Source organism: Astatotilapia calliptera, chromosome 4 (genome assembly GCF_964374335.1).
Source record: "Astatotilapia calliptera chromosome 4, fAstCal68.1, whole genome shotgun sequence".
NCBI lineage: Eukaryota > Metazoa > Chordata > Actinopteri > Cichliformes > Cichlidae > Astatotilapia > Astatotilapia calliptera.
In genome coordinates this window covers 2185781-2213055 of record NC_137425.1, presented here as the reverse complement: position 1 = coordinate 2213055, position 27275 = coordinate 2185781, and the positions used below count along the sequence as shown (strand labels likewise).

The window sequence follows — 27275 nt, the reverse complement described above, 5'->3', positions numbered from 1 at the left end:
CGCTTGCAGTCTGCTCCGGGTGTCAGTGCGACTAAATTTCCACGTGTATGAGCACCTCGAGATTTATTCGTAGTCTGCATGTATTAACCTATGATTTTAGGTCTGAAATATCCTTTCATGTTAACATAGTGATTCATTCGTCAGCAAATGAATGGGCGACAGATTTCAAGACAGAAAGGACATGAACAAGTGGCTGCTTTGAAGTGGCAGATTGCAGTAAGTGGAAAAGGGATTTTTGCCTTCCAAATTTACCCCTTCAGAAACATTTTTAACTGAGCACGTGCCGTAGATGCAAAGAGGCATCCCTCACGGGTGCCAGCTCTATTTTCAGGGACTTGAAGCATGAATGGACACAGAGGAGGACGATGCTCATCCAGCATAATTACACCCTAATTAAACAAGCAGTTTGTAGTCTTATTTTTGGAAAGGCTGACTAATGATTTACTCAGGGCCGTTTGAGGGTTAATTTATATGATTATAGGTTGTTTTGATGACACACCAGTGGTTATATCCTCAGAGTGAAGCCGGGCAGGGGTTTGGTTTCAGATTGCCGGGCATGCGTTCGGTCTTTTAAGGAGTTTGGTGTTTCTGTGCACGTCCCTGGGCGTATTTGACGCATCTCTGCCTCTGCGTTCGACTCAGCCGCCTGATTACTGTCATTCCCCCCTCAAACTCCAATCCCAGCATGCTCCACGGCCCAAAAAGGTCACTAATTAAAGCCAAGCAAGCCAAGGCCGGCGGGATGATGAGGAGGCATTAGGATGTCAGAGCGTTTGTATGTACAAGATTGGGCTCGACCAGCTGCAGACGGCATGACTAGGAAAGGCGGAAGTGAAGAACTGGAGTGAGGAATGGGCTTAGAAGTGACGCTGATGTCTTAAAAAGGAAACGTTCTGCTTATTTCCAGATCCATATTGGTATTTTTGGGGTCTATCTTTGTATGACTGACAGTTAAACACAGCCCTCTTTACCTTACCTGTCTGAATTGAACCATCTTAGCATCAAAAAGCAGAGAAGCAGGAGGATGGATTTTGTTTGTTACTAATTGCTAAAAAAGGACTATTATTCATAAGACCATGAAACTCACCTGCTAGTGTGAAGTGGACGGGAGGAACACTTTTCACACAGGCAGAGATTCATGGATTTATCAGTGAGATGTTAACAGACCTCCTCCTGTCCAGGTAAAGCTAATGTGAACGTACAGTGGGACGAGGACGCCTCCGATGCTTCTCCGCCTGTACGGATCGCCTTCGTCCTGGTCGTCCACGGCCGAGCCTCGCGTCAGTTCCAGCGTCTCTTCAAAGCAATCTACCACACCTCACACTACTACTACATCCACGTGGACCAGGTAGGACTGCTGACCGTCGCCCAGAGCAGGATTTTTTTGCAATATCTTAATTTTAATTTATAAATATTAAATTTTTTCACTTAAAAGCTGGAGAAAGTTTGAGACCGGCTTCAAATGATCTGTTAGGGAGGATCTGTTCTTTTGCTCAGGTACTTCCTGTTTGTGTGATCGAGTGTGCTGGGTTGGTAAAGGTCTGATTTGTTTTAACTTCAGGTTAAACTGCTTTTGGAAGCACGTCTCTGCTCGGTTTGTTGTTTCAGCCTTGGTGCTTTTAATTCTCGTCACATTTCTTTTAGATGAACTTAATAAAAAAGTCACGCTTCAAGACAAACCCGTAGGCGGAACGAGGCGGGAATCCCGCTCTGCTACGCTGAGACGTCAAACTCATTAAAATGTGTGGTTTTAAAAAGGCAGGAAAGAATAACACAGGGAACAAAACGTAATTAATAATTTAAAATAATGAATGCCGACACTGGGACAGAGATCTCACTTCTGCAGCAGGACTTGGACACACTGCAGCTTTAAAGAACAGTTACAGTCAATGAACGTCAGCACAGTCGCCTCAGTCATCAGTAGCTCATTGCTACCTGAACTTAACACTGTCGTAATTAAGACAACGATCAGAGAACAAACACAAACTGTAGTAATGATGGAGCGTCACAGCGTTTTCTATACTTAATAACACTAATCCTGCAAAACATCTGAACTTAAACAGGTTTCTGATGTAAAGAATGCAGAGACTGTGTCATCTTAAGACTGCTGTTGCTGGTTTAGATCATGTTGTGTAAGCTCCACTATAAATTGTATCTGTTGCATTTTTATTATGTTGAGAGTTTGCGTGGCTTCAGCCTCAAACAGGTCTCCCAGGGGAAACAGATTTCCATCTCTGTGGGACTTCCTGCTACAATAAAGGTTGAATAAATAACACTAACAGTCCCATGAGTCTGTGCACGCTCTGTTGCAAGGCTGTCCACAGTCCTAGCGAGCGCCCCCACCGCCGGGCCGTCACTTTATCTGAATCTGTTATTTTCTTCACGTCTTCAGCTGAGAAGCTTTAAAACTTTGTGCAGCATTAACCGGCTCATAATCAGACTTTTACATCGTAACACGCCACTTTTAGGCAACGTTTCTTGTTCCCTCATTTAAACCTGCACCAAAGCATTTAGCAGCAGTGACTATAAAGCCGGCAGCATGACGCCCAGTCCACATCTCTTGGGACGAGTCCGACACCCTTGATTTCACAGTCTGAAAAATGGAGCTAAATGTGCGTTTATAGTGAGCTTTATAAATCCTGTGGAATGGTTGAGAAAGCAGTTTTGAAGCTCTGTCGATGTCCACAGTAACAAAAGTGTTTGAACTGCTGAAAAAAATCCATCTCCAGTGGATCCCGGGGGGGTGGAGCCTATCACCGCTGTCATATTTCTTAATTGTGATCCTTTCCCTCTCTCAGAGGTCCAACTACCTCCACAGAGAGGTGGTGTCTCTGGCCAGCCGGTATCCAAACGTGCGGGTGACTCCCTGGAGGATGGCCACCATCTGGGGCGGGGCCAGCCTGTTGACCATGTACCTACGCAGCATGGAGGACATCCTCAGCATGGCCGACTGGTCCTGGGACTTCTTCATCAATCTCAGCGCTGCAGACTACCCCATCAGGTAAGAGCCTGAGCTGAAGTTTACACCTGATATTAAAACGTGTTTCTTGATGTGATTACAGTGTGAAGATGAGCCCCAGCTGAAAGTGCCTGTAGTTCATGTAGTTTATGTCGAGTTTGCAAATGTGATCTGACTGATTCTGGTGATGTAAGAAAAGGTCCGTTTGCAGAAAAACAAACAGCCTTTGGTGGATAAAACACCACAGATCTGTTTAAAATAGACTGAAGTTGGTGAAATGAGGTTTTAATAGCTTTTCCAAAACTACCTGCTCACCATTTAATCCCATGAGCAACAGTACCACCAATGCTGGAAGATGTGTCAGACCTAAAGTTGCTCTAAAAGGTCATTACGTGACGACCTTTTATAAAATTTGTAAGTCAGGCTACTTCCTGGTTTGGAGTTGGTTTGCTCCTGAATGTAAAAGCCTGACACTGTCAGTCATCATTTGAAATCCTCTGTTTAAAGAACACAATGGCAGCGTACAGAGTTGTAATTACAGTCAGATCTTCCTATGAGCTGTGATGCTGATAATCTGTTAACTGACACATTTCTTTCTGCCAGTGTTTCTTGCTGGCTTCTTCCTTCCTCGTACTTCCTCGGCTGCAGGTGTAGCTTCCCGACTGTACCGCAGGTAGAGAAGATAACCTGCGTACGTTGAGCTTGCTTCGTAGTACAGATGGCTGTGGAAGCTGTGCCACTCATGTCAGCTAACAGCCACTAATCTGCCCAGTCCTGTGGGCCTTGTTTGTTTGAGTTGATGCTCTTGTGGTTTATTGGTAACTTGATCTATACGACTGTAAACCAGAGCGAGCCGTGAGCCTGCAGCTGTGAAGCGGAGCATTTCTTCTTGGCTGTCCCGTGTCTCGGTTTGAATCGATCGGCAGTGATCAGCAGAAGTCCTGAATTATGTGAAGCAGTAACGAGGTTACATAAAGAGGCCGGTGGAGGATACGTTTTGGCTCATCGGTGTGTTTGAACTGGTGCAGGGATGTGAAGCAAGATGAGATCCAGCTGCTTCTCGCCTTCCTGAGTAAACGCCTCAGGCAGGTCTTCTAGCAATTTAGGAGCAGGTGTGAGCTGGCTTTGGGGATGTCAGAGGGTCACAGATGGGTGACGTGTGAAAGGAATCAGCTCTACTGCACTTTAATGCACCTCAGCCAGGATGTTGGTTTAAGTTTATCAGGTTTCATTGTGACCTAATCAGTTTCCACAGAGTCCAAAATTAGGTGCAAATCTTAAGAGAAAAGTATGCATGCAGACGAATCAATAGCCAGTGTCTTTGTGCTCTTTCTGAGTAAGTGTTTATCTGATCCACATTCTTATTTCTTGTAAATATTTATGAATGACTTAAAGTTTTAAACCAGAGTTCAACCCTGGAAGCAGACGAATCTCAGAGCTCACATTTCCACTCAAGCCTGTTCTTAATGTTTTGGCATTCAGAGCTACATCACACAGTTGTTCTAATTGGTTTTAGCTCCATCCATCGCATCCACAGGCATTTTGTATGTGCCTGTGTGACAGAGGCATATCATAGCTTTCTTCTTATTGGCTGCCCCTCATAAACAGAGGGTCGGCGCAGCAGGTGGGTGGAGCTTCTGTTCCTGAGACCTATAACGCCTCTCTATGACACTATATATCGAGAAGAATAAAAACGGCATCAAACAGCATAACAGTATTTGTACGTGTATATAAATATAAAAGCCAAGTTATTAGGTACACTTGTTCAGCTGCATGACCGAAACTCATTTAGTGATGTAGACACAGAAACGCAGGTAGTTTCCACGTCTACTTTGATGTGGCGTGGCTGGTCTGAGTCTTTCAGGATCTGCCGCTCTGGTGGAATTGTCCCACAGGACCATATCTATGGTGTACAGATAATAGTCTGAAAAAGAGAGAAACCAAATTTTCTTTAACGTTTATTTAAAGATAATCTGTCCTTTGGTCGTTAACAGAAAGAGACAAAATAAGAATCAGTCTTCACATTCAAGTGAGCTTTTATTCATTTTCCCGCTTTTATAATCTGTGAAAACAGATTGGCTCTGAGCAGTGACCGGCCACGGTCCACAACATGAGCACAACAGTGCAGGCAAATAGCACGATGGCGTGCACGCTCGCAGCACACCAACATGTCATTAGCATGTGGCTGCGGCCCTCGCTAATGACATTCTTCTCTGTGAGGGAAGAAGACACAGCGTTTGTAATGCATCGATCATTTTCTTTGATAAAATCCATGAAAGTTTCCGTCCTGCTTTCCTCTCAGGATGTAAGTCATTTGTTGTATTACCTCCAGCGGTTAGTTTGCTGTTTTAATAGAAATATAAACTATACATGAACTAATTAAGTCACACACAGCAGAAATCCAAACATAAACAAACCGTACGTGGAAAAGCAAAGAGAGAGCTGTCACCCTGAAAGGCCTGAGGCTACTCTGATATTAGCTTTTAAATGGAAAGTTAAAGGTGACTGAAGGTTGTTTAAACTTTACTGGTGGACGGCTGAGCAGCTGAGGTCATTGTTTACTTTGTACACAGTGAAACAGCAAAGTGGCGTTTTCAGATTTCCACACCCTGGAGTCTGGACCGAGAGCTAAAAGCCTCACAGATGCAATCAAATTTATTTACTTCCCCAAATCAGACCTGGAGTCGTAATGCTGACTGTTTAAAGCCAGCGTTCATCTAAACGAAGCAGTTTCTGTGGAGAGCTCCAGACTGATGACACGTGTTCATCTTTCAGTCTTTTTTCTTTCCCATCGTTCTGTCCTCGTGAGCTCACGAGCACCGGCCTGCTGTCCTCCATAACAGCGATGGTTTGAACATGCTTCTGGCTAAAATCCATAACACAGCTGCAGCGTTAGCACCACAGCATCCATCGATAGCTGTGACGTCATGAGCGATGGCGGCTCTCTGGGGAGAGGGGGTCACACAGCTTTCTCTTTCTTCACTTAAACATTCAAACGTTTCTTCCAAATGGCTAAACGGTAAGACTGCAGATCAGTCTCTGCAGTTTTCAACTCTTAAACTGTTAAAGCAACAGAAATGTGCATGAGCACAGCAGGAGGGCGCGTCAGGAAGTCCGCTCTGTGAGGAGGACGTTCAGTTAATCGGGACAGAGAGGAGCTCAACGTGAACCCGTCACACTATATATTATTCTTGGACTCTACGAGAGGTGCTTTGAATGAGTCGCAGCTCCTCGTTTATCTTCTCACGGTTCTTTGTGCAGCTCCTCAACTCATCTTCTAGCCCCGCCCACTTAAAGCAAACCACCTTCTGATTGGCTGCCCCTCGTAAGCAGAGTGTTTGTGCAACATGCTTGGATGTTTGCAACATGTCTGTCATAACTAGACCCGCCCAAAAGCATAATCTGATTCTTGGACCCTAATGTGGATCATAATTCATAAAGATTACATCATTTTGAATTTAATCAGACCTGAAACTGGAGATTGAGACCATAAAACCATCAGAAAGGTCACAGATCAGCAGATTCGAGACCTGTTTTCTCGTCAGTCTTAAGATCCACTGTGGAGTTTGTGGTGCCATGAAGTGTCCAGAGTCTGGAGCAGGGGTGAGGAAAGGTTTTGGGAGATGTGGATAAGTAGGGAATGAGTTTATTGATCGCTGGTCCTGATGAACACTGGCAGAATAAGACTATATTGTTCTGACAACGAGATGACGGCTAAACAACAGAGGCTGTGGAAAAATCCGATTTAGCAGAGAGGGGAACGCCCTCATCCAGCTGAGCAGGAAGGTGAAATAAACTTAATGTATGCAGTTCTTTCAGCTTTCGCCGTCACGCTGTCTTTGCACGTGTGTGTTGAACGTTGGCACACTGCAGGGAGTCATGGACGGCCCGTCTATCTGCAGGCAAAAACCTAATCAGATGTTTTTTAAAACAAGCGTAGTGTTTGCATGTAGATTGTGGCAAACAGGTTCTTGTTTTTTAAAAAGATAAAGGTATGTTTCCATGAATAATTGGGGCCAGCTGTGGGCCAGCTGTGGGCCAGAGGCCTCACCGAAGGAAGAGACACAGCACTGCTCTGTGGGATCATGTTTTTATCTTTGTTCTTGGACAAAATAAGAGAAAAAGATGATTTTAGTGTTTTGTCCATGTACTCACCACTGCAGGCCAGTTTGACAGATGTACCAACCCAGTAACTGTGATCAGCTCAGATTAGGAGCTAAATACAAACTGATGATTTTCCAGCTGTTTATGTTACAAATGTGTCGTTCATACATTTAAGAAACAAATGAAAGAAAACAATAAGACTATGACATGAAACTCTTCTGTTATTGTTGAGTTTCCTCCTAAAATGATTGATTTATAGTTAAGGTCACATTATGTAGAAAAAAAGGTTGGTGCATATAAACAGTGAGTCAGCAAAGAAACACGAGTTCATGCGTCTCAACACGAAGGGAACAAAACAGTTTCAGCCCTAACAGATGTCAAAGCATCCGAATTCACAGCAGCCCCAAGATACAAGTTCTGCTTCCGTGCGTCCACGCCTGTTTCCAGGTTTGTTTGTTTCTTAGCTAAACGTCACTTAACGACCACCAGCTGTCAAAAAGTGAAATTATTCCTCAGCTAACACATCTGTAAATATAATCTGTACATGTGAGAAATCTTTGGTGATATACGACCAGCTATAGATTGCTGTGCCTCTGCACAGCAGCAACACAAACACGGCCACAAATGCACACATGCACGCCTGCGGTTCGTCTTAACGACTGTAATCAGCTGTAATCAAAGCGATCTGTGCGTCTGCTGTCCTGTCTGCAGCTCGGCTCATGCTCATGCTGTGCATGCTGGGAGAGTCGTTGTGAGCGTCTCAGCTTCAGGCCTCGCGCTGAAGCCGAGATGCTTCCCCTCGCCTGGAAGAGGAAGTAAACAAACTGGGGCAGCTGTCCCAAAAAACAGCCACGCAGCATCACCTCGATTCCCCTAAATGGAAGATTGTTTTTGCACAGTTTACAACAAGAGCCGCATCCTGCGTCAGCAACAGCATCCTGCTTAGACGTACGGCCGTCAAAGGAATTAAAGTCCTCATCAGACACCTAAATGTTTGGTTTGGTGTTGTTTGTGTTCTTCAGGAGGCCAAAGGCTCACGACATCATGTCAGGATCAGATATGAATGAATTATTACATAATGGGAGACTGAAATAAAATAACATACTTATTTTTATTTTAATCCCCCCAAGGAAAGTAGAACAGCTCATTATGAGAAAATAACTCTACTGAGGTAAAAATTACACAAAAGAATTAAATAGAAAAATAAAGTAAAATGAAATACATGATCGCAGTCAGTAAAAATCTAAATAAAAAACAATTGAACACCATGTGAAGGCTGAATATAGAACTATAAAGTAAAATGGGTCAAAAAGTGCAACAAAGCCAAATAAACAGTTACTAAATACAACAGAGTGTAGAGAGTAGATGAGAAGAAAACACAATAAATCAGCTCTAGAAGATAAAAATTTGCTCGATGGATGAAATAGAAGAATGAAAACTTCTTGCAGTGTTGTTTCAGTGTCGTCTGATTTGGTGATATGAGCAGCTGAAGTCTGGATGCTTTCAAAAATAGTCCTATGAATAGTTTAAAGTTGGGGTCACATGACAGGTGGGCTGTTATTATTACACCTGGTGAGCCTGGATTAGGACTGCTGCTGTTTAAAAGTGTTTTTATTTTCTAACGGAGGATATTTAGAGTAATTTTAAAGAGTAACACTTGACAAAATGAACCGTCTTTTATCTTTGTGAGAGCACGCTGTTGTTTCTGATCGCTTTTATATTATTTTAGTTAATTACGGTAACTTTTCACACACCAGCTTTTACTGTAACTGTAAAAACAAACACCTAGACTCTGTTTTGGATGAAGCTCCAGCTGATGTGCTTCAGACTCACGTTAGACTTGTTTAATCCAGGTTTGGTTTTAGGTTTTTGTATATCTGATATATTTTCCTGTTCCCCTTTCGTCACGGCAGACTAACTTCCACGATGTTGAGATCAGAGCTCTGCGTTTAACCGAGATTTGTTAAACTGTTTGCTAACAACAGGGATTTAAAACCAGCAGACGTTTCATTTTACAGCTCTGACCTGATGCGTTTCATCTTCATCTTTGCCGTAGTTGTCCTAATATTACGTTCTGAACAGCAGCACTGAAGCTCATGGTTACATCACAACATGAACATTATAAACCTTGTTGCTGTCAAACTGCTCGTCTTCTAGACATAAACAGACTGAAACTGTTGATACTCAGGTCCAAACACATAAGTCACAGCAGCGTTCGCAGCATGGGGCCGGGTGTGTTTGTTTCTGTGACCCACACCTCCCGGTCAGATGGAGTCTGATCTGATGATTCACAGCTGTCGTCTCTCCTCAGGACCAACGAGCAGCTGGTGGCTTTCCTGTCCAAATACCGCAGCATGAACTTCATCAAATCTCACGGCAGAGACAACGCACGGTAAGGCATGCGTGCCCCACGGGCCTTTATTAAAACAGTGCAATGAAGTGAAAAACAAGCTGCACAATAACTCAGCGTAACGTTGGGCTGCGGTCCGAGCCGCTGAACCTGAATCGTGGATTCATGGAACAACGATTTGAAGCTCTCTGCGTTTGTGAGCGTAAAGCGGGGAGATTCTTGGAAATGCTCCTGCGCTTCGAGAAAACGATCCCAAAATTATATCCAAGTTAACCAAAGCTCGGTTCCTGGAAAGCCCTCGAGGGGCCAGCGCAGTTCCACTGAAACATCTTTGGCTGGATTCACAGAAAGGAAATCTATGTGAAGGAAACACTGCTCGCTTTCAGGTTCTTTACATAAGCCTGTGTGTGTCGCAGTGTCAGATGCTGATATGAAATATCATATTAAAACAGACATAAATACAACATGTGGGCTAAACACCGCACTCTGTTAGGGTTAGCACTGGCTGCTGCCCCTCATCCTCCAGCCTTTGAATCACAGAATAGCTGATGGGAGCTGAAACGGGATTTCAGACAGAGAATAGACTGATCAATAAATCAATAATAGATCAATAAAAACTGGTCTACTCTGCATTAAGTAAAATAAATAACATTAAAGGTTAAAAGGTGTCATTATTAGGGCCTCATTACAGCACGCTTCAGGCTGAGTAATCGTAAGCGTCCTCTCAGTTTCATCCGTAAACAGGGCCTGGACCGTCTCTTCTACGAGTGCGACACCCACATGTGGCGTCTTGGAGATCGAAAGATCCCAGAGGGCATTTCTGTGGATGGAGGCTCTGATTGGTTCCTGCTCAACAGGCGCTTTGTGGATTATGTGGTCAACTCCAGGGACGAGCTGGTCGGCAGCATGAAGCGTTTCTACGCCTACACGCTGCTGCCCGCCGAGGTAACGCACACGCACACACATGTATAGAACTCTTCAGACACGCCACGCCGATGCAGAGTCTGTCATTTTAACAAGAAAAAAGTATTCCAGCAGAAACGATCCCGGGACATCCTCCAAGTCTGTTCTCTGAAAATGAGGCAATATTTCAGTTTTATTTCACTTTAGGAATATTTGAAAAACCTGAAACACTTCTAATTTTTTACATGAGTCTCTTTATCATCACAATCTTTTTATATATTTGATAAGTCAAAAAGCAAAATGAGATTTTGGTTTTTTTCTGCATTAAATGCATAAAACAGCCAAACGATGATGACTGATACACGTACCTCTCCCTCCTCCAGTCCTTTTTCCACACCGTGCTGGAGAACAGCGCCCACTGCGAGACCATGGTGGACAACAACCTGAGGCTCACCAACTGGAACCGCAAACTGGGATGTAAGTGCCAGTACAAGCACATCGTGGACTGGTGCGGCTGCTCACCCAACGACTTCAAGCCCTCAGATCTGCCGCGCTTCCAGGTAGGACGCCACACTGTGCAGCATCATGTGACATCACAGCTGGCTTAGAGCCAATCAGGGCCCAGCATAAAACTTGCATAAGTTCAAAAAAATACGTGGAGACTTGTCACTTACGTGTAAAACCAGCACAGACACGAGTGAACGCAGGTTTGTGTTTGGAGTGAGTTGTCCTGTAACACCGGCTCACATCCCAGCAAACACTTGAGTCTGAGTTTAATGAGTTGCTGACTGTGTCCATGAAACATGATGGTCCAGTAGAATTAGCTCAGCCTGAACCAGCTGCACACAGCTGGACTTGTTTCTGTCAGGATGATGTGTACAGACGTCTTTTGTAGGCTAACCTGGACGTTAGCATTGCCTGGTTCCCTGCTGGGATTTTCTCTGTAAACTGTTGTTACTGCAGAAAATAAGTCATTGCATTACATCTTCACACATTAATACAACTTTAATGATTCCTGAAGCATCAATAATATCATTAACATTAGTGTGTAAGTGACTTAAACACTATCACCGCTAACTGTTTAATGTTCTGGACAGTTTCTTGTTTGAGCGTTCAGGGTCAGCAAAACCCTTCATCTTAACCAAAGAGCTTCCTCCATCACATGGGACACAACTAACCAATCAGAGACTCGGACTGAAACGTGACATATGAACATGTATATATTTTTAGTAAAATGATTCATGAGTTAACGTTTGAATCTTATATAACCACAAACGCATTAAAAACATTTGCTTTGAGGAATAAGAAGTACAAATTGTTAATTTCCAGGTTTCCTGTATACAGGCAGTAATCACACAAGCAGCACAGCAACACCAGTGACATTTGTGTGGGTTTGTTTTTTTTTTGTTTGTTTTTTTTAGCAGAACTACACAAAAACTGATTTGAATTCCAGAAAAGTTCATTCGGACGTCTTATTGTAGATTACATTTTGGTGGGAAACTGAGGGACTGTTTGTGTGGCTGTTTTTGTTTGTTTGTTTTAAATAACTTGTGAATTTTAGGTCGACTCTGTGGGTATGAATTAGCTGCTAAAACATTAGCATTTTCTGTCTCTTGATTAATGTGTACTGTCCCCTAAAACCCCGAAAGAAAAACCTTGGGAAGCCCTACAGAGAAATCTGTTAACAGTTAAAGATTGAACTGAATTTGAAAAATCAGATTCAGAAGTGAAGATGCCTGCAGAAAAGAGAGACCCGATCTGATGTGAACAAATAATTCGTCCTTCAAAAATTCGTAACAACGAACCAAATCCCTTCAACAGTAGTTCCCTGATAGAGGCAACTTTTGCTCCTAATATTTACCAAACTTACATCATTAATTTACGCAGACCAGTGACGAGTGAAGCTCACCGTTTGCAGTTTAGCGTGCATACAGTTGCAAGCTGCTTTGGAACCCACCCAGCCTCCCGTTTTCCTGCTGTTCCCGACCTAAAGTCAGATCTGTTGTACTGATGCAGCTTTTTCCACCTCTGGCTAAAAACAGAGTCTCGGCCATTATGAGCGGCTGTGAGAAGATCCTGTCACAGTTATGATTGGTGGTGTGAGAACACATGAAGGCTGGATAAATCCACACTTGAGATTTACTCATATGAAATCTGGTAAGTTTGTGGCCGTATCATGTCTCAGAAGCTCCGCCTTCTTTTCCTCCTGAGGTCACCAGAGATCAGAATAGCTTCGCATTCACAAATTAGCAGTGCTGCTTTTACTTCCAGCAGGCGGGCCTCAGCTCGCTGTAACAACAGACCTGAGGACAGCGCCTGTGGTGGGGCTGCTGATGGCTTCTATAAGGAGAGCTGATCCTGGAAACGGCTCTGCACTTATGGCAAAAATATTTTTAGAGCTCGGTAGCTCCCCAAAACTCACTGCTGAGGTTTCTCAAGGTTGTCATTATTATAATGTCGGGTTTGCCAGTTGGAAAAGCAGCTCAGAGTCCTGGATATAAGGGTCACAGGACATATATGTACATACGCTTTAGTTTTTAGACTAGGCCCCAATGAAAAATAATAAAATGCACTGAAAAATCAGTCATTTGTAGCAAACTGTTTACATATACAGCATCAGTTACTGCTCGTTTAGTTGTTGACTTCTTTAAATCAGTTGGAAACATTTCACAGATAATGTGCAGACTTGTAACTGACCAAAGTACGTGACGAGCAAAGACTTCACTGGTGCCGGCGTCTGAAATGTGAATACTGTGGTTTCATTAGGTTCCTCTGATGGGAAGCTTGAGTATGTTTGGCTTTATTTGTCACTTTAAATGTCAGGTTGGGAGTTTGAAGGCTTAGTTTGGTTTCTGTTGGACAAACTGCTGCCAACAATAATCGGTAATGGGAATAATGAGGGAATACGGCTCTGCTGGAATAACCTGAAGGATAAAAGGGTTAAAGATGATATATCTGGGCTAAATAAAGCTCCAGCATCACAGTCTTGCCTGACCTTTGTGGGCACAGCGGAGAGCTTGCAGTTAAGGTAGATTTATATGATTCCCTCTGATCTGATGATGGATGAAACAAAAAGGCTCCCTGACTCTGTAACTAGTGGTTTCCACTGTTGTTTAGCTACAAATCGCCCAGAATAACTTCTCAGAGGAACAAAGCTGCAGGCTGCTCAGGCCTTCTCATTAGTCTGGGGTTTCCTGGCTCGCCGGTGCTGCCGGAGCCCACCGAGTTGGCGTGGTGAGGTCACACCCTCCTGGTGACATCATATAGCCACGCCCTTCTTTCCTGCAGTTCTTCTTCTTGCTCTCAGCCTCTTCGTCACTTCTGTCCCACATGTTCTGAGCACTTCTGCTTTTTATGATCGGCAGCTAAACCAAGAGCTCTTTGAATTCTCAATAATAAGGATCCAGTGTATCAGTGCAGGTCATACACTGCACACCTTTATGAAAGAGCTCCTAAACTCCAGCCTTTTGTGACCTGCGTGAAGCGATAGCCCTCGCAGGACCTGAAGATCTGATTTGTCTCTGCTGAAAACCAGCAGAGCTCAAAGCAGATGTGATGCCGTCCCATCATCACAAACCTCAAAATGTTTTAAATGTTTATTCCTTTATGAGCTGAACCATAATACAGATTATTACAGCAGCTGTTTCTCTGCTGTGGCATAAAAATTACATTCATGAGCCGAGAAATTTCACCAGTTAATATTTGATATGATTCACCTTTTTACTGGAAACCAGTCCAGGTGGCGACCTCATAAAGTTGTCAATGCGAATGTTCGCTCGGTACTTTCATTACTACCGTCTGATTTGATCATTTTCGTGTCTTTTTTCCCATCACAGCTATTTTAGGAAAGAAGGAGCCGTTCACGTCTCCTTTGAGATCCCAGCATGATGTCAGGCTTGTCTGTTGGGAGTGGTTTGAGTTTGGAGCCTGGGAGTGAGAACATCATATGGCAGACCTTCAAAATGCTGCTTTTGGTTTCCAGACTTGGTTTTAGGTTAGAATCAGGTGTAGGTCGGGGTAAGCTGTCTGGGAATGTGCTGACTCACAGGGTTTTCACATGGACTAATGTGTTCCCGGGGAGGTGCCGGGCCGTCCTTCCACTGAGAATAAAATGATGCAAAGTATGTTTTTCCCTCAGTGCGCGTTTAAAAAATGTGTGTGATGCTGAGTCTTTTACTGCAATGACAGTTTTTAACGTGTGAAGCTGCATGCTGGGGGTTTCTGACTGAAATCGTGATCATCAGTATGAGCTCGGTGGCTCTGTAGCTGCCGAGTGATGAGTTGATGTTTGTTTACATTTTAATTTCTATTTATCCGTATAGAAATTCCAGAGCTAAAACATCTGGACATGTTGTCATGTGACTAAAAACAAGTGAAAACTAAATATGTGAATAGAAGCATAAACTTTAACGGATAAATTGTTAAAATACTTAAAAGGATAAATGGTTGAAATTGTTACAAGAAACAAGGACATTATTTGGTTTATTATTTCTAATGCTTTAGTGATAAATCTTCCATGCTTATAATTGTAAATGGGTGAAACAGCAGAAAGTAAAGGGTAAAAGGTTTAAATGTGCATCGTCAAACGTAAATGGTTTAATGTGGCAGTGAGTTAAATCGCTGAAAGTGAAGCTAAGTGGTTGAAATTGTTATCTGTGAGTGGTGTTGATGGATGAATGGCTTACAGTGCAGTGGAGACATTATAAAAGAGGTTAAACATTGCATTAATGGTCAAAAGCAGAGGTAAAGTAAAGGCTTCAGTGTTGGAGCTGTTGGGCTGGTGGGAAACTGACTCATTTCATTACAACGTTCATCTCACTGCACCACAGCTGCAGAAAGCAGTGACTGAGGCTGCTGAGCTTCATGTTTTTCTTGGTAAACATCAGTGATCCTGCAGGTATGCTGGACGTAAACAGCATGAATAAACCTGTTTGTGACAGCAAGGCACCATGGGATTGTATTCCTTGTGTTTGGACTCATTTCAACCAGTGAGTCAGTGAAAACAGTAAAATATCTTCTTTGTGACCATCAAACTGCCTTTTATTGTGCACATATCTTCATCCCTCCTCGCCTTGTCTCTCCTGACCGCAGCAAGCGTCCAGACCCACCTTCTTCGCCCGGAAGTTTGAGGCCAGCGTCAGTCAGGAGATCATCAGCCAGCTGGATGCCTACCTGTTCGGAGCTCTCGCCTCGGGAACACCGGGTCTGCAGGCCTACTGGGAGAACATCTACGAGGCAGAGACAGACGGACCCGCAGGCCTGTCGGACTCTGCGCTCACCCACTACCACGCCTTTGCTCGTATGGGACTGTCCCGCGCTGCCAGCTCGCTCCAGGGACATCCCAGCGACAACAGCTGCAGGTACGAACAAGGGTGCTGGGCTCCAACCACACGGAAATCCCAAGCGTGCATGTGCATGTATGCACTGGGGTTCAGAATTGTCCCAGAAGCATCCAAAGGCTCTTTTGTTAACACCAATAACCACAAATGGGAGCATAAACGTTCAGAGTGCATCGAATCATGACGTGTAACTTCAGAGTAAACAAACAGGAAGTGTTGTGCTTCACGGCATCAACAGAAAAACATTTTCGGATTAGCAGAAAAATGATTCTCACAGCTCAGATTATTGACTGTCACCGTTTCACACATGGACACTTCTGTGAGGATATTTTCCACAAACGCCACACAGCAGGAATCGATCCACTTCAGAGCCACTCGATACTGGAACCGCTCCGTGTGGTTTCGTTGAGGGGTCTGCATGCATGGAGCTTGCAGGAATAATGCCCACTCAGTAGCAGTAAATGTGCCCGACTGTGAGCTGCGGTGTTCGCACACTGGCCCAGTCTGACGTCACTGACGGGTTCCAGCCGGCTAACGTATGATCGTGTGATCCATCTGCATCAGGCATTACGTTCTCTCACACCTCTGTCAGATGATGTTTACAGAAGCTCAGGCTGGAAAGGATGTGTGAAAATGAGTTATGTTGCTCAGGTTTCCTGCTTTCTCTATATTAATCAAATGTAGTGCTGTGCAAGCTTTAATTAAAATCATACTGAAAACTTGGCCTACATAAAGAGTCCAAACACGTCAGCCAAAAAGCCTCTTTTTGGTTTGTAAAGAGGGAATTTGGGTTGTTTTGCTCAGGTTATTTTTCGAGCTCAGCTCCTCACCTGCAGGCAGGAAACGAGATAAAGACCTCGGCTTTATCAGGGGCAATCAGGCTGGGAATAGCACAGGGTGTTGCATGGGCGAGCATCCATCTACAGGCGTAATCGTGTCTCAGGATCCCTTTTTTCCCCACAGTTCTCATTTATTATCTACGTGATCGGCCATGCAGTGCAGTGTTTGCAGAGCCTTCAGGTTTGAACTCCAACAACTTTGAAACTGTAAAGTGAAGATGAAGCTGTTGTTGGTTTGAAGCATTCGTCTCATCAGGTTCAGCTCAGTGTTTGCACGGCTGTCAGAGGCTGGAGCAGAGGTGCAGGTATCACCTCCATCAGTCACTGTTATTATTGGCCGTGCCAGTAAATCGTGCTTTTTGCAGAGAAAGAAACTGTGCAGTCGTCTTCTCAGGGGAAAGGGGAGGACTAGCAGATGAAATGTCTTTCCGCCAAACTGGCCACCGCTGGTGTTTGTGCAGTCCAAATTAAATATGAAGATAAGGCGAGCTTGTTCCTTTGTACAATCAGGCTTCAGTTTCTGCACAGGCTAGATTTTTCCAGCTCCGTCTCTCTCACAGACCCACAGTAGGTACAAGGAGGTACTTGTTGCTGGAGCTTGGGTGGGGACTGGTGGCTGGCATGGGTGGGGGCAGCATTATGGGAGTGTGTGTGTGTGCAAGGGGAAGTAGGGGGTGGTTAGAAAGGGCCAGTCTGTTTCCTTCAACCTGTGATTTCAGTCGGAGACCTCTAAAACCATGTCTGCAGTAACATAGATGCATTTGAAAGCAGGCAGACACGGTTCCCTTCACAGTGGTGCTTTAGTTGGTTTAACAGGTCCTTGGAGATTCTCCACATCCTCTGTAGAGATTCAGGGATTCAAGCTGTCACGTTAAGAAAAAGTGTTTTCCAGGAAAAACATTCGCCTGCCCGTCCGACTGGAAAAGGAGAAACAGACATAAACACCTGAAAGACGATTTTGATAATAAGGTGAAGCCATTCATCAGGAAATGAATGATAGCCGACCTGATGTCATTCTTCAAAGAGCTGGTTTCACATTTGGAGCAAAGTACCTTTGCATGAGTCAAAATAATCCTAATCTGTGTCAGTAAACGCTGGCCGGTCCATCCTCTGTCTGTCTCAGCGCCCTTCTTCTTTGAGTTGTCTTTAATGGGATTGGCTTCCCCTTCAGAGCAGAAAGTCAGAATCGTAGCAGGATGGGGGGAAGTGCAGCTCACAATCAGAGCAGAAAAATGAACATGTTAAGGACTCTTTTACATAAAGATTAAAGAGCAGAAAACTGTCTGAATTTGAGCATTTACAGAGTTTAAAGCCTGAGTTTATTATATATACGAGCACTACTGCAACAGTGTGTACACAACAGAAGAAAATGCAGAAAAGGCTGCAGAAAGGGAGATAACAGACTCCATAAGCCTTAAAATCTAATCATCAGAAGCTCTGAATGTTGTAATTGAGGCTGGATCCAAATGATTGGCATTACTGTGGAGAGCAGTCACATCCTGGGTGCATCTCAAAGACAACAAGGGCAGCATTACCTGTAATTTACTACCATGTTGAATTAACCACAGACAGTCAGTGCTGATGTTTCCGTTGTCTTCTGCGAATGGGGACATGTGACTAACGACAGCCAATCAGGCAGCGAACCTGAGCGTCAGCATCATTCCTAGGGAGTCTGAATTTCTACCAGTCCAACAATACTTGGAAAAAAATTAATTAAAAAAATTAAACAGGAGGAGTTTTTTAGGAGAATGTAGGTTTAAGTTTTTAAAAATATTTTTGGAAAAAACTTGGAGTAATTTGGAGCCATAATCCAGCAGCTGCCTGTGACGTTACAGTGCAAAGCAGGGAACTCCAGGCCTCGAGGGCCGGTGTCCTGCAGGTTTTAGATGTGTCCTTGATCCATCACAGCTGATCTAAATGGCTAAATGACCTCCTCAACATGTCTTGAAGTTCTCCAGAAGCCTGGGAATGAACTAATCATTTGATTCAGGTGTGTTGACCCAGGGTGAGCTCTAAAACCTGCAGGACACCGGCCCTCGAGGCCTGGAGTTGCCCACCCTGCTGTACAGTAATGCTTAAAGCGTTTCCTGTATCCATCGTTTGCACTGAACACAGACCATCTGTGGAAACGTCACTGGTTTTCCTGCACATGAAATGTCAGATGATCACCAGACTCATTAAGATGAATTTTTATGGATAAATAATGTTTGAATCAAATGTTCATTTGATCCATTCTGTAGTTAATGGGAAAACGTAGGATTAACATAGACTGTACATCAAAGACGGCTGTCGAGAGCAGGATGGTTACATTTTGAAGGCCCAGCTTCAGCCATGCTGGCTTTTTTCACAGACAGAAATTACCATATGTAGACGAGCGGGTGGAGTGCCAGATAATTAGCCGGCTTGGTTAGCAAACTGCATTCATAGACTATGTGGGCAGACACGATACCTGCTAATTAGTGCTGAATAACATCCAATTAAAATCCTAGAATTTCACACATCAAAACTGGAGCCCAGACTTCTTGGGTGGCATGTCAGTACAATTAACTGCGCAGCAGGAAAAGTATTGGTCAGATGATTGTATTAAAAATGCTCCAAATACTCCAGAGGTCCAATTCAGGGACTCCAGTGAGGTGAAGCTTCACAGCTACAGTTACTTGTGCCATCCACCTGACGGTCAACTTAGTGAGATCCTTAAAAAAATCATTTTATTTAATTGATTAAATTAACAAACATTTTTGTGTTAGTCTGTAAACATCTTATCTGTAAAGTTGGGTATTTTAAACCGACTCGCTTTGAGACTGCCTCTAGTGGACGTTAGAGGAACTGCAGTTTGATACATTGTAACAAACTGCACTTCCTGTCCAAAGCATCATGTGTTCTCTGGTAAATGTCCTGTATTTGTATAGCGCCTTACTAGTCCCTAAGGACCCCAAAGCACTTTACACATCCAGTCATCCACACATTCACACACTGGTGTGTGACCACCACCAGTAGGCAACGGGTGAAGTGTCTCGCCCAAGGACACAACGACCGAGACTGTCCAAGCCGGGGCTCGAACCGGCAACCTTCCGATTACAAGACAAACACCCAACTCTTGAGCCACGATCGCCTCTGATACTAATAAAATAAGATATTTTGTCTTGAAGGATAACACGGGTTTGATCCACTTGGTGAAAGTGGGAAGGAAAAACTTTTTAACAGGAAGAAACCAGGCTCAGAGAGGGGCAGCCATCTGCTGGGACCAGTCAGGGGAGGAAGTTGTATCTACTTTATTGTATATGTGATTTAAATATGCTTTTTCTTTTTTTTCCCTCTCCTTTCTCAGGTACGTCGGCGTGAGTCACCCGGTGTCTGTGCACCTTTACTTCCTGTCCGACCAGTACCAGGGCTACCTGGTCCATCATGTGGCTACCAACCAAGCCTCTAACCAGTTGGAAACCCTGGAGACCTGGGTAGCCGCCAAAGACCACTTCACCCTGACCAGCTCTCCACATGCCGCTAACAGGCTCCAACACATCCAGGTCAGACTTGTGTCTTTATGAGGGCTCTCTTAACTAAACATAAACCTGGACATCGTTCTGCAGTCACCGTTTTGGGTTTATTATTACCTCAGTTTACATGCCTTAATATATTCTCAGTTACAAAAATGTCCCAGGATGCTTTAATGTTTTTAAGTCTAAGAAATGATTGATCCCTGCAGGGAAGTAAAAACAAGGACTAAAAGCAAATATTCAAAAATTAGAAAGCAGGTAAATAGAAAAACGTGTAGGTGAAAATACAAAAATTTAGAGTGAATCTCCAATCTCACAGGATTACAGAGAAACAAAAGACAGCAGAGACGTGAACAAGAGCATCCCACACACGGCCGATGTGACTGTGACGGTTGTACCACGCTGGGACTCCAACAGTTCAATATTTCTGCTGCAGAAATGTTAAGTTGTGGTTTTATGACCGGCTAGAACAGGTTAATTAAAGCCAACAGTGAACGCTAACAGATCAGCCCCCTGCAGTGACGCTGACGTATTCTAGCCCTTGTGTCATACTTTAAAAAACTTACGTTGAACACCCTGGGGACCGTTTTCTGCCACGCCCGAAAAATGCTATAAAAAGATTATATATTCATATTTTTTTCCACTTTAAATTAGCCAGTCTTTTAAAACTACTTCTCCCTGAACTAGTCATGTAAAGTTTTAATTATATTTCGGGGGTTTTAACCCTTTTAATCGCAGTTTAATTACATGAGCGCACCGTTTTTTTTAGCCCCCCGAAACAAAACGAAATATTAAAAAAAAACAAAAAACATTTGAAGTAATATTTGATTGTTATTATAATTAGGCCTTTAGATGGACTAAAGATTGGCACCAACCTTCATTTCGATCGCCTTTTATTTTTTTTTCCAGAACCAGAAAATGGTCTCCAGGCGGCAAATGCTGCTCGTCGAGGCCGAAATGAGTGCATTCTCCCGGGTTAACTTGCGACGATGATCGGGGCATGTTGCGTCGGACTCCTTTTTCCAGCGCACACTTCCGGTACCACGTGACAACAAATACGTCATTTCCTGTTGATTTAAAAAAAAAAATTACACCCTCTCATCACCCTAGGGCCCGAAAATGGTCCGGGCCGATCAGCGGGCGAAGCCGCTGCTGCACGCGGGGAATCAGGCTTCATTTCCCGCAGGTCCGTTACAGCAGCCCGCTGTTTTCCAGCCCGGGGTCAAATGTGGAGCAAGGGCGCCACCTGGTGGACAAATAAAAAAATTACAACTCTAAGGCCAGTACTGCAAACGGAAACGGAAGCATAACAGATCACGATCGATTTGACCGTAATTTTTTTGCCGTGAAAAATAGCGTTTATAATGGGTTTCAATGGGGCACAAAACGGTCCCTAGGGTGTCAGGTGTGAGTATTTTTGCTGCTAAGCCGTGTTAGGCTTATGTAAGAAAATCAGACTGAAATTTTGAATTTTTTACAAAAACGAATCCGGCTGGCAAGTTTGGCTATATTACACCCAACACAGCGGAAATGGCGGAAGGGCTAGAGCAGCTTTCACACATTTTCAGCCAGTTTCAGGAGAAACCAGTCGGAATACTTTGTAAAGTTTTCCTTTGTCACAAGACAAGAGCCAGAAGGAAGCGACATCACGTGTAACAGTGTGACGTAAAGTCTATAAAAACGAGTTCTTGGATAGAAGGAGGTCACTGATTGTGCGAGCTCGATCTCATCGGCCGGGTCAGTTCAAAGCCGGGGCCCTGGTGGCAAAACCAGCCAGCTTTAGATTGGATCAGCCACGAGGGACCAGCCTGAAGCTCTGAGGCCCAGGAGTCGACACTTCTGCGGTGTAGCTTGGGGCCAGACACGACATGCTTTAAAAGTGATCAGTAAAATATTAAAGTGAACTCTAAAAATATACAGGAAGCCAAAACCGGCCTGAACTAGGACTAAAACCAGTAAAGAAGCTGAGTTGGTGCATTCTGGCCTAACTGGAGGTGAGAGAGTGACTTTTTGTTGATGCCAGAGAGGAGAGAGTTGGAGGAATCGAGCCTGGAGAACAGCTGGTAGGCTCCTATCAGTAAACGCGTCTCACGTGCACCTTTCTCTAACCGATGTCTAAACTCTGTCAAGCTGCAGCGCATTCGTATAGACAGCTTTAAGAGTCGTCTCTGACCTTTCTGCTGTTCAGGTGGGGACCGACTGGGATCCTAAGGAGCGTCTCTTCAGGAACTGGGGGCGTCTCCTGGGGCCAGAGGACGAGCCGGTGGCCGTGCAGCGCTGGAGCCGGAGCCAGAGCAACCTGACGGCTACGATTGTCTGGATCGACCCCACCAACGTCATCGCCGCCACCTACGACATCCTGGTGGACGCCTCCGCTGAGGTCACACACTACCGGCCGCCTCTCACCTCCCCGCTGAGGCCCGGCACGTGGACACTGAGGGTGCTGCACCACTGGAGCCCGCTGGGCCAGACCAGCTTCATCGTGGCTCCTCTGGAGTTTCACAGGCAAAGGCCGATACAGCAAGGTGGGTGATCGGACCTCATCCTGCTTAGAAGCACGAGTGCAGGGTTTCCAGGAAATATACAGGACCAAGGGAGCGCTACCTGCAAAGAATAAGTGCAGGTTTAAAACCTCCCTGAGATGGGAAGTCTCTGTTTTGTTCTTGTGAGTCAGACTTGGACTTTTACACATCATTGCAAGTTTTCTCATCTGTTTTGGCTAAACCAAGTTTACAGCCTCATACTTTAGTAGAAATTCATTGGTGGTTAAAAGAAAACGTGTGTTCTTAGTAATCAGAGTACTTTTATCCACTGGATTCATTTCACTTACATGCACAGCGAGTTATTTCATTTCATTTATTTATAAAGCACATTTAATAACAGGTTGGGCTTAACCCTGGCACAAAGTGTCGGCCTGCAGAAACTCTCCTGGAAACAAGTGTTAACTATATGCAGGATCTTCATACTTGTTCATGTCAATAGCAGATACTTAAATTACACAGAGCAGAGGCCCTCCTGTCACAGCTGTCAGCACCATGCAAACATATATTTATAGTGGCGTATCCAATCGCCCTCTTGCGCCCACACAGGGTCACCTCTGTCCGAATTAGCCTGCCCCGGGTTAACGCTCGGTTTGTTTGACCTCCTCGGGCCATGTGTGGGTATCCAGGGGATAACTGCAGGACTAAGTAAAGCTCGGCGCACGAATAGACACCGAGGTTTTACAGGGCGCTGCTATGAAGTGCAGGTGGTGCGTGACGTGATCCGATCGGACTGTTGTTGCACAGGCATCTGTAACTGGTGGCTGTACTTTAAAATAACAGCATTCACCTCCAATTAATTTAGAGAAGACTCCTCAAGCTTCTCGCTAATGAACTATTCCACCGATAATCATTAATTACATTTAAGCACTTTATTAAAAAGTTAAACAGTTCACAGTAAAGTTTGCAGCATTTTTGTTTGAAATGTCCACTCCTAGCATGGTTTTTATAATTAATGATAAACTAAAAACGTTGAGTGGTTTGGATTTGGTCAGATCTGTCTGCACAGCCCGTCTGAGGCTTTGCTGCACATGCACAGGACTGCGGGTCAGCAGGCTTCAAAAAGTGGCTCTTCGTATTGTAAGCTCCTTAAATTTTACTCTTGAAATATGCCTCATGTTGCAGTAATTAAAAAGATGAAGACTTACTGTGAAACTTAAAAACATTTTTAAGCAATAAGGACTAAAAAAAAAAAAACCTTTAAAATTCAGAAAAATGTTCAAAAGATAGAAAGCTGTTATAACTGTTATACTTGTTCTGTAGTGAAACCAGCATTCCCTGTCATGACCAGCAGGGGGCGACTCTTGGTTGTGAGACTGACCCTTTCCATGACGTGAAGCAGAAGCTTACAGAATGCGAACCTCGTGTGCAGCAGCCGTTAGTTTCTCACTCAGATCCTACTCTTGCTTCCAACTTTTATATACAGTCTTTGGGCCGCGGGGAACCAAAGAAACCTGAAAACAAAATGAAATGTGCGTCTTTGTTTGGATAAACATTTTCTGTGCTTACTGTTGTTACATTTGATTTGTTTCCTTATTTCTTACCTGCGTCTTACGTAGACGATGTTACTTTTTGTGGCAGCTCAGGTCCCAGTTTAACTCAGACTTTCTTTGTCCTTCTGCTGTTGGACTCCAGAGGACGCTCTGCGGCTGCACGGCGGACCAGCCAAGAACTCCTACATGGAGCAGAGCTTCCACGGCCTCAACCCGGTCCTGCAGCTGCCGGTGAGCCTGGGCGCTGTCGAGGAGGCCGAGGCCAACGCCAGTCTGACGGGGGCGCCGTTGCGTCGCTGGCTGGACGGGCTGCTGGAGGGCTACTGGTCCGCCTCAGACGTCTGCTCGATGGGCCCCAGCGCCTGTCCGGTCATGCAGCGCTGCCGACTCACCGCGTGGAGCTCCGCCAGCCCCGATCCAAAATCCGAACTGAGCCTGCCCAGAGAGGATGGGCGGATAAGGTAGCAGGCGGACGGACTGAGGGAGGATGAGGCGAGGGAAAATGAAGGAAAACACGGGGCTGACGTCCCGTTTGTGTCCAGTATTTATTTATTTAAAGTCTGTGAGCGTGAACAGAGAGGACAGATGGAGCATCAGAGGGAACAGTGGGAAGAGACACTGAGGAAAATCTTCTCCTTCAGTCCTCATTCGGTCTGCTCTCACTTTTATTTAGGACTACAAAGCTGTGCGTGCTCGAGTGAGTGAGTGAAAGTGTGTTAAGAGTGTTCGCAGAACTTTATACCTCTTGTTGTACGAGTGTCTCCCTGAGTTTAGGGTCACATGCTGAGAACAGACGTGGTTGCTCGTTCTTTAGGCCCATTATTTAAAATCTCCAACATAAACCTGAATCAAGCCTCAGAATGAGATTTTTTTTATGCTACTAGTTTAAAACCCAAAATCAGCCTCTTAAAAAACAAAATCTGATTTAAACTGTGTCACAGGTTTTTTTTTTCCTTTTGGCTCTGACGTCAGCGAGAAAGGATGTGCACAAAGCCTGTGAGATAAACAGATTATTTTGAACACTGAATCATGCAAAGCTACTCTGATGGAGTCCAAGAATAAAAATAGAGCTGGAAGGGAGCAGAACAGCCCACTTTAAGCACAGTATGTGATTTCTGAAAGCTTTTTTTTAAATGTCCTGTTGAGCTGGAAAAATTTCTGTTTTTTCTTCTTTAAAAAGAAAAATCGGTTTAAGTAAAATCTAGAAATATTTAACTAATAACTGCTGACATTTAACTGTAAAAATGTTCTTTTTTACATCAATGCCGTGTCTGTATGAACCATCCACAGAAGCAGCTGTAGATGCAAATCCCACCGCAGCGACTGTATCGATGATTTTGCCTTTAACCAGCTTTCCAGAGATAATGAGCCTGAAATCAGTTCTCAGCAACCACAGATCTTCTCACAGAGCCAGTTGGGTATCAGGGGAAATTATGATTAATCTTTTAAAGTGATCATCTATGGACAGAATATATTTAACGAGTTTTCTTAAGTTGTTCGGACTCTGTGTGTTTTCTTTCTGTGCCATGTCTGAATCCCTCAGACTTGAAGTGAGACGTCTGCGTCCTCTTTCCTTTAATCTGCACACGTTACAAAGCGACAAACTTTCTGCTGTACAAACGGTTACCCGATTAATTTATTCAAAACTTTTTCTTTTGTTTGTTTGTTTTTTACATAAATGGGACCAAAGCTGGAGCCCAGCAGCTCTGAAGAAGTTCTAAGAGTCTGAGCGTGTGGAGCACGAACGTGTCGGTTCTACGCAGGTCTGTGAGGGTTACATTTATTTACGGTTACATTAAGCGGCCATAATGAGTTGAATTTAAAACCTCTGCAGTTTAATACCAAATTCAACTCATTTATTTTTTTCTATTCAAACTCAAACTGATTCAGAGCCATTTTTACATCCGGTGTGTATTTTTCATATATCGAGCGAGTCTACGTAAAGCTGTGTTTTGTAAAAACCTGACAGATGATGTACAGTTTTTAAGTTAATGAGTATTAAGATCCAGATGTTTGGACTGTGACGGTGTCGCAGAAGTGGTGGCGTTGTGTGAAAACGTTCCTGAGATGTTCTGACTCTGGAGGACGGTCCCAGGCGAGGGCGTCCCGCTGCGCTTCGCCGCGGCGCCGTCCATATGTCCGACCAGCCCGTTCCTCCGTCTCCTCTTTGTCGTCGTCTCTCGCTGGGAGCTGTGCTGCTGTGCCTTAGCTGTTCTCCTGTCTTTAGGAAACCCTCCTGAAAGCATCTGTAAAGTCTAAAAACTGAAAAATTAAAGACAAAGATTTGTTGTGAATGCCTTACAAACGATCTTGGTGGTTTTAAAGTACAATTTCTAAAAAAATAAAAACAATCTCCCTTTAGTTTGTGTCTGAGCTCGTGTCAGACGTTCATGTGGCCCAGAGTCGCTGCAGCTTTGTGTTTACTAATGTTTGTCATTTTCTTTTGGTTTTTAATTCAGTTTTGTTTTATAGTTTTTTTAATAATGTGTGGAGGGCGTGTGTCACACACCAGGTTTAGGAGAATCAGCTGTTACAATAAAAACTGTTACGTTTTCTGTCTGTTTACATCCAGAGTCACACATCCATCAACGCCTCATCAGAAACATTGTAATAACTTTATCAAACATATGAAAACTAACGATATTTACTGTTTTTTTGTTTGTTTGTTTTTTTTTAATAGTTTAAGTCACAAGGATTGTTCCAGTTTTACAGACTAGTTTTATTTGAACTATTTTTTTTCCCAATCTAGTCTCAGTTGAACATAATGGCCTTGAATTGATCTTCAGTAAAATCAGGATTTGAGGCTTGCTGATTGAAAACACTTGCAGATTTGCGTTGCCCTGTGGAGGCAGGGCAGGATGATTGTCTGCCTCTGAACTCGGCCGACAATCAGAACTACAATTCCTCTTCCAGGTACGACACTTCATCAGCCTCCTCAAATTCACCACCACTGATACTATTACTGCTGTGCTACAGAAGCCAAGATAAAAATCCTCTCCCCGCCAGAGATGACCTGATTTCTCAGGATCCGGAAGGAAGTGCTGATCCTGATCAAACAGTTTCCTTATTTGTATTTTGTCTAAAAAATAAAAATCCTTTAAAAAATAATAATGTGGGATCAGCTCTCCTGGATCCTGTCATCCTTGGTCCAAGTATCTACTAAAGCACTTTGAATACAACTTCGAGTGATGCTGTTAATAACAATAATCACATGAGCTCCTCGGTGAGGGTCAAATAGCGCACAGATGTTGAGG

General features: G+C 44.0%; 1 protein-coding gene and 1 long non-coding RNA gene across 3 annotated transcripts in view; one reads left to right on the top strand and one right to left on the bottom strand.

Moving 5' to 3' along the window:
• Nucleotides 1-26382, top strand: part of LOC113020195 (xylosyltransferase 1-like) — a 39342-nt gene extending 12960 nt beyond the window's left edge. For both annotated transcript variants that reach the window (XM_026163958.2, XM_080300079.1), the window contains exons 3-11: nt 1182-1348; nt 2799-3001; nt 9375-9455; nt 10142-10358; nt 10700-10876; nt 15408-15676; nt 19823-20018; nt 22177-22513; nt 24164-26382. In XM_026163958.2, coding sequence (XP_026019743.2) covers nt 1182-1348; nt 2799-3001; nt 9375-9455; nt 10142-10358; nt 10700-10876; nt 15408-15676; nt 19823-20018; nt 22177-22513; nt 24164-24486 — 1970 coding nt within the window. In that variant the 3' untranslated portion in view covers nt 24487-26382. The remainder of the gene's footprint in view (nt 1-1181; nt 1349-2798; nt 3002-9374; nt 9456-10141; nt 10359-10699; nt 10877-15407; nt 15677-19822; nt 20019-22176; nt 22514-24163) is intronic.
• LOC145428223 (uncharacterized) lies at nt 9440-10820 on the bottom strand. The gene is made up of 2 exons (XR_013908455.1): nt 10685-10820; nt 9440-10484 (listed from the first exon to the last, which is right to left on the bottom strand). It is a non-coding gene; the product is annotated as an uncharacterized LOC145428223 (long non-coding RNA).
• Nucleotides 26383-27275: the final 893 nt, after the last annotated feature.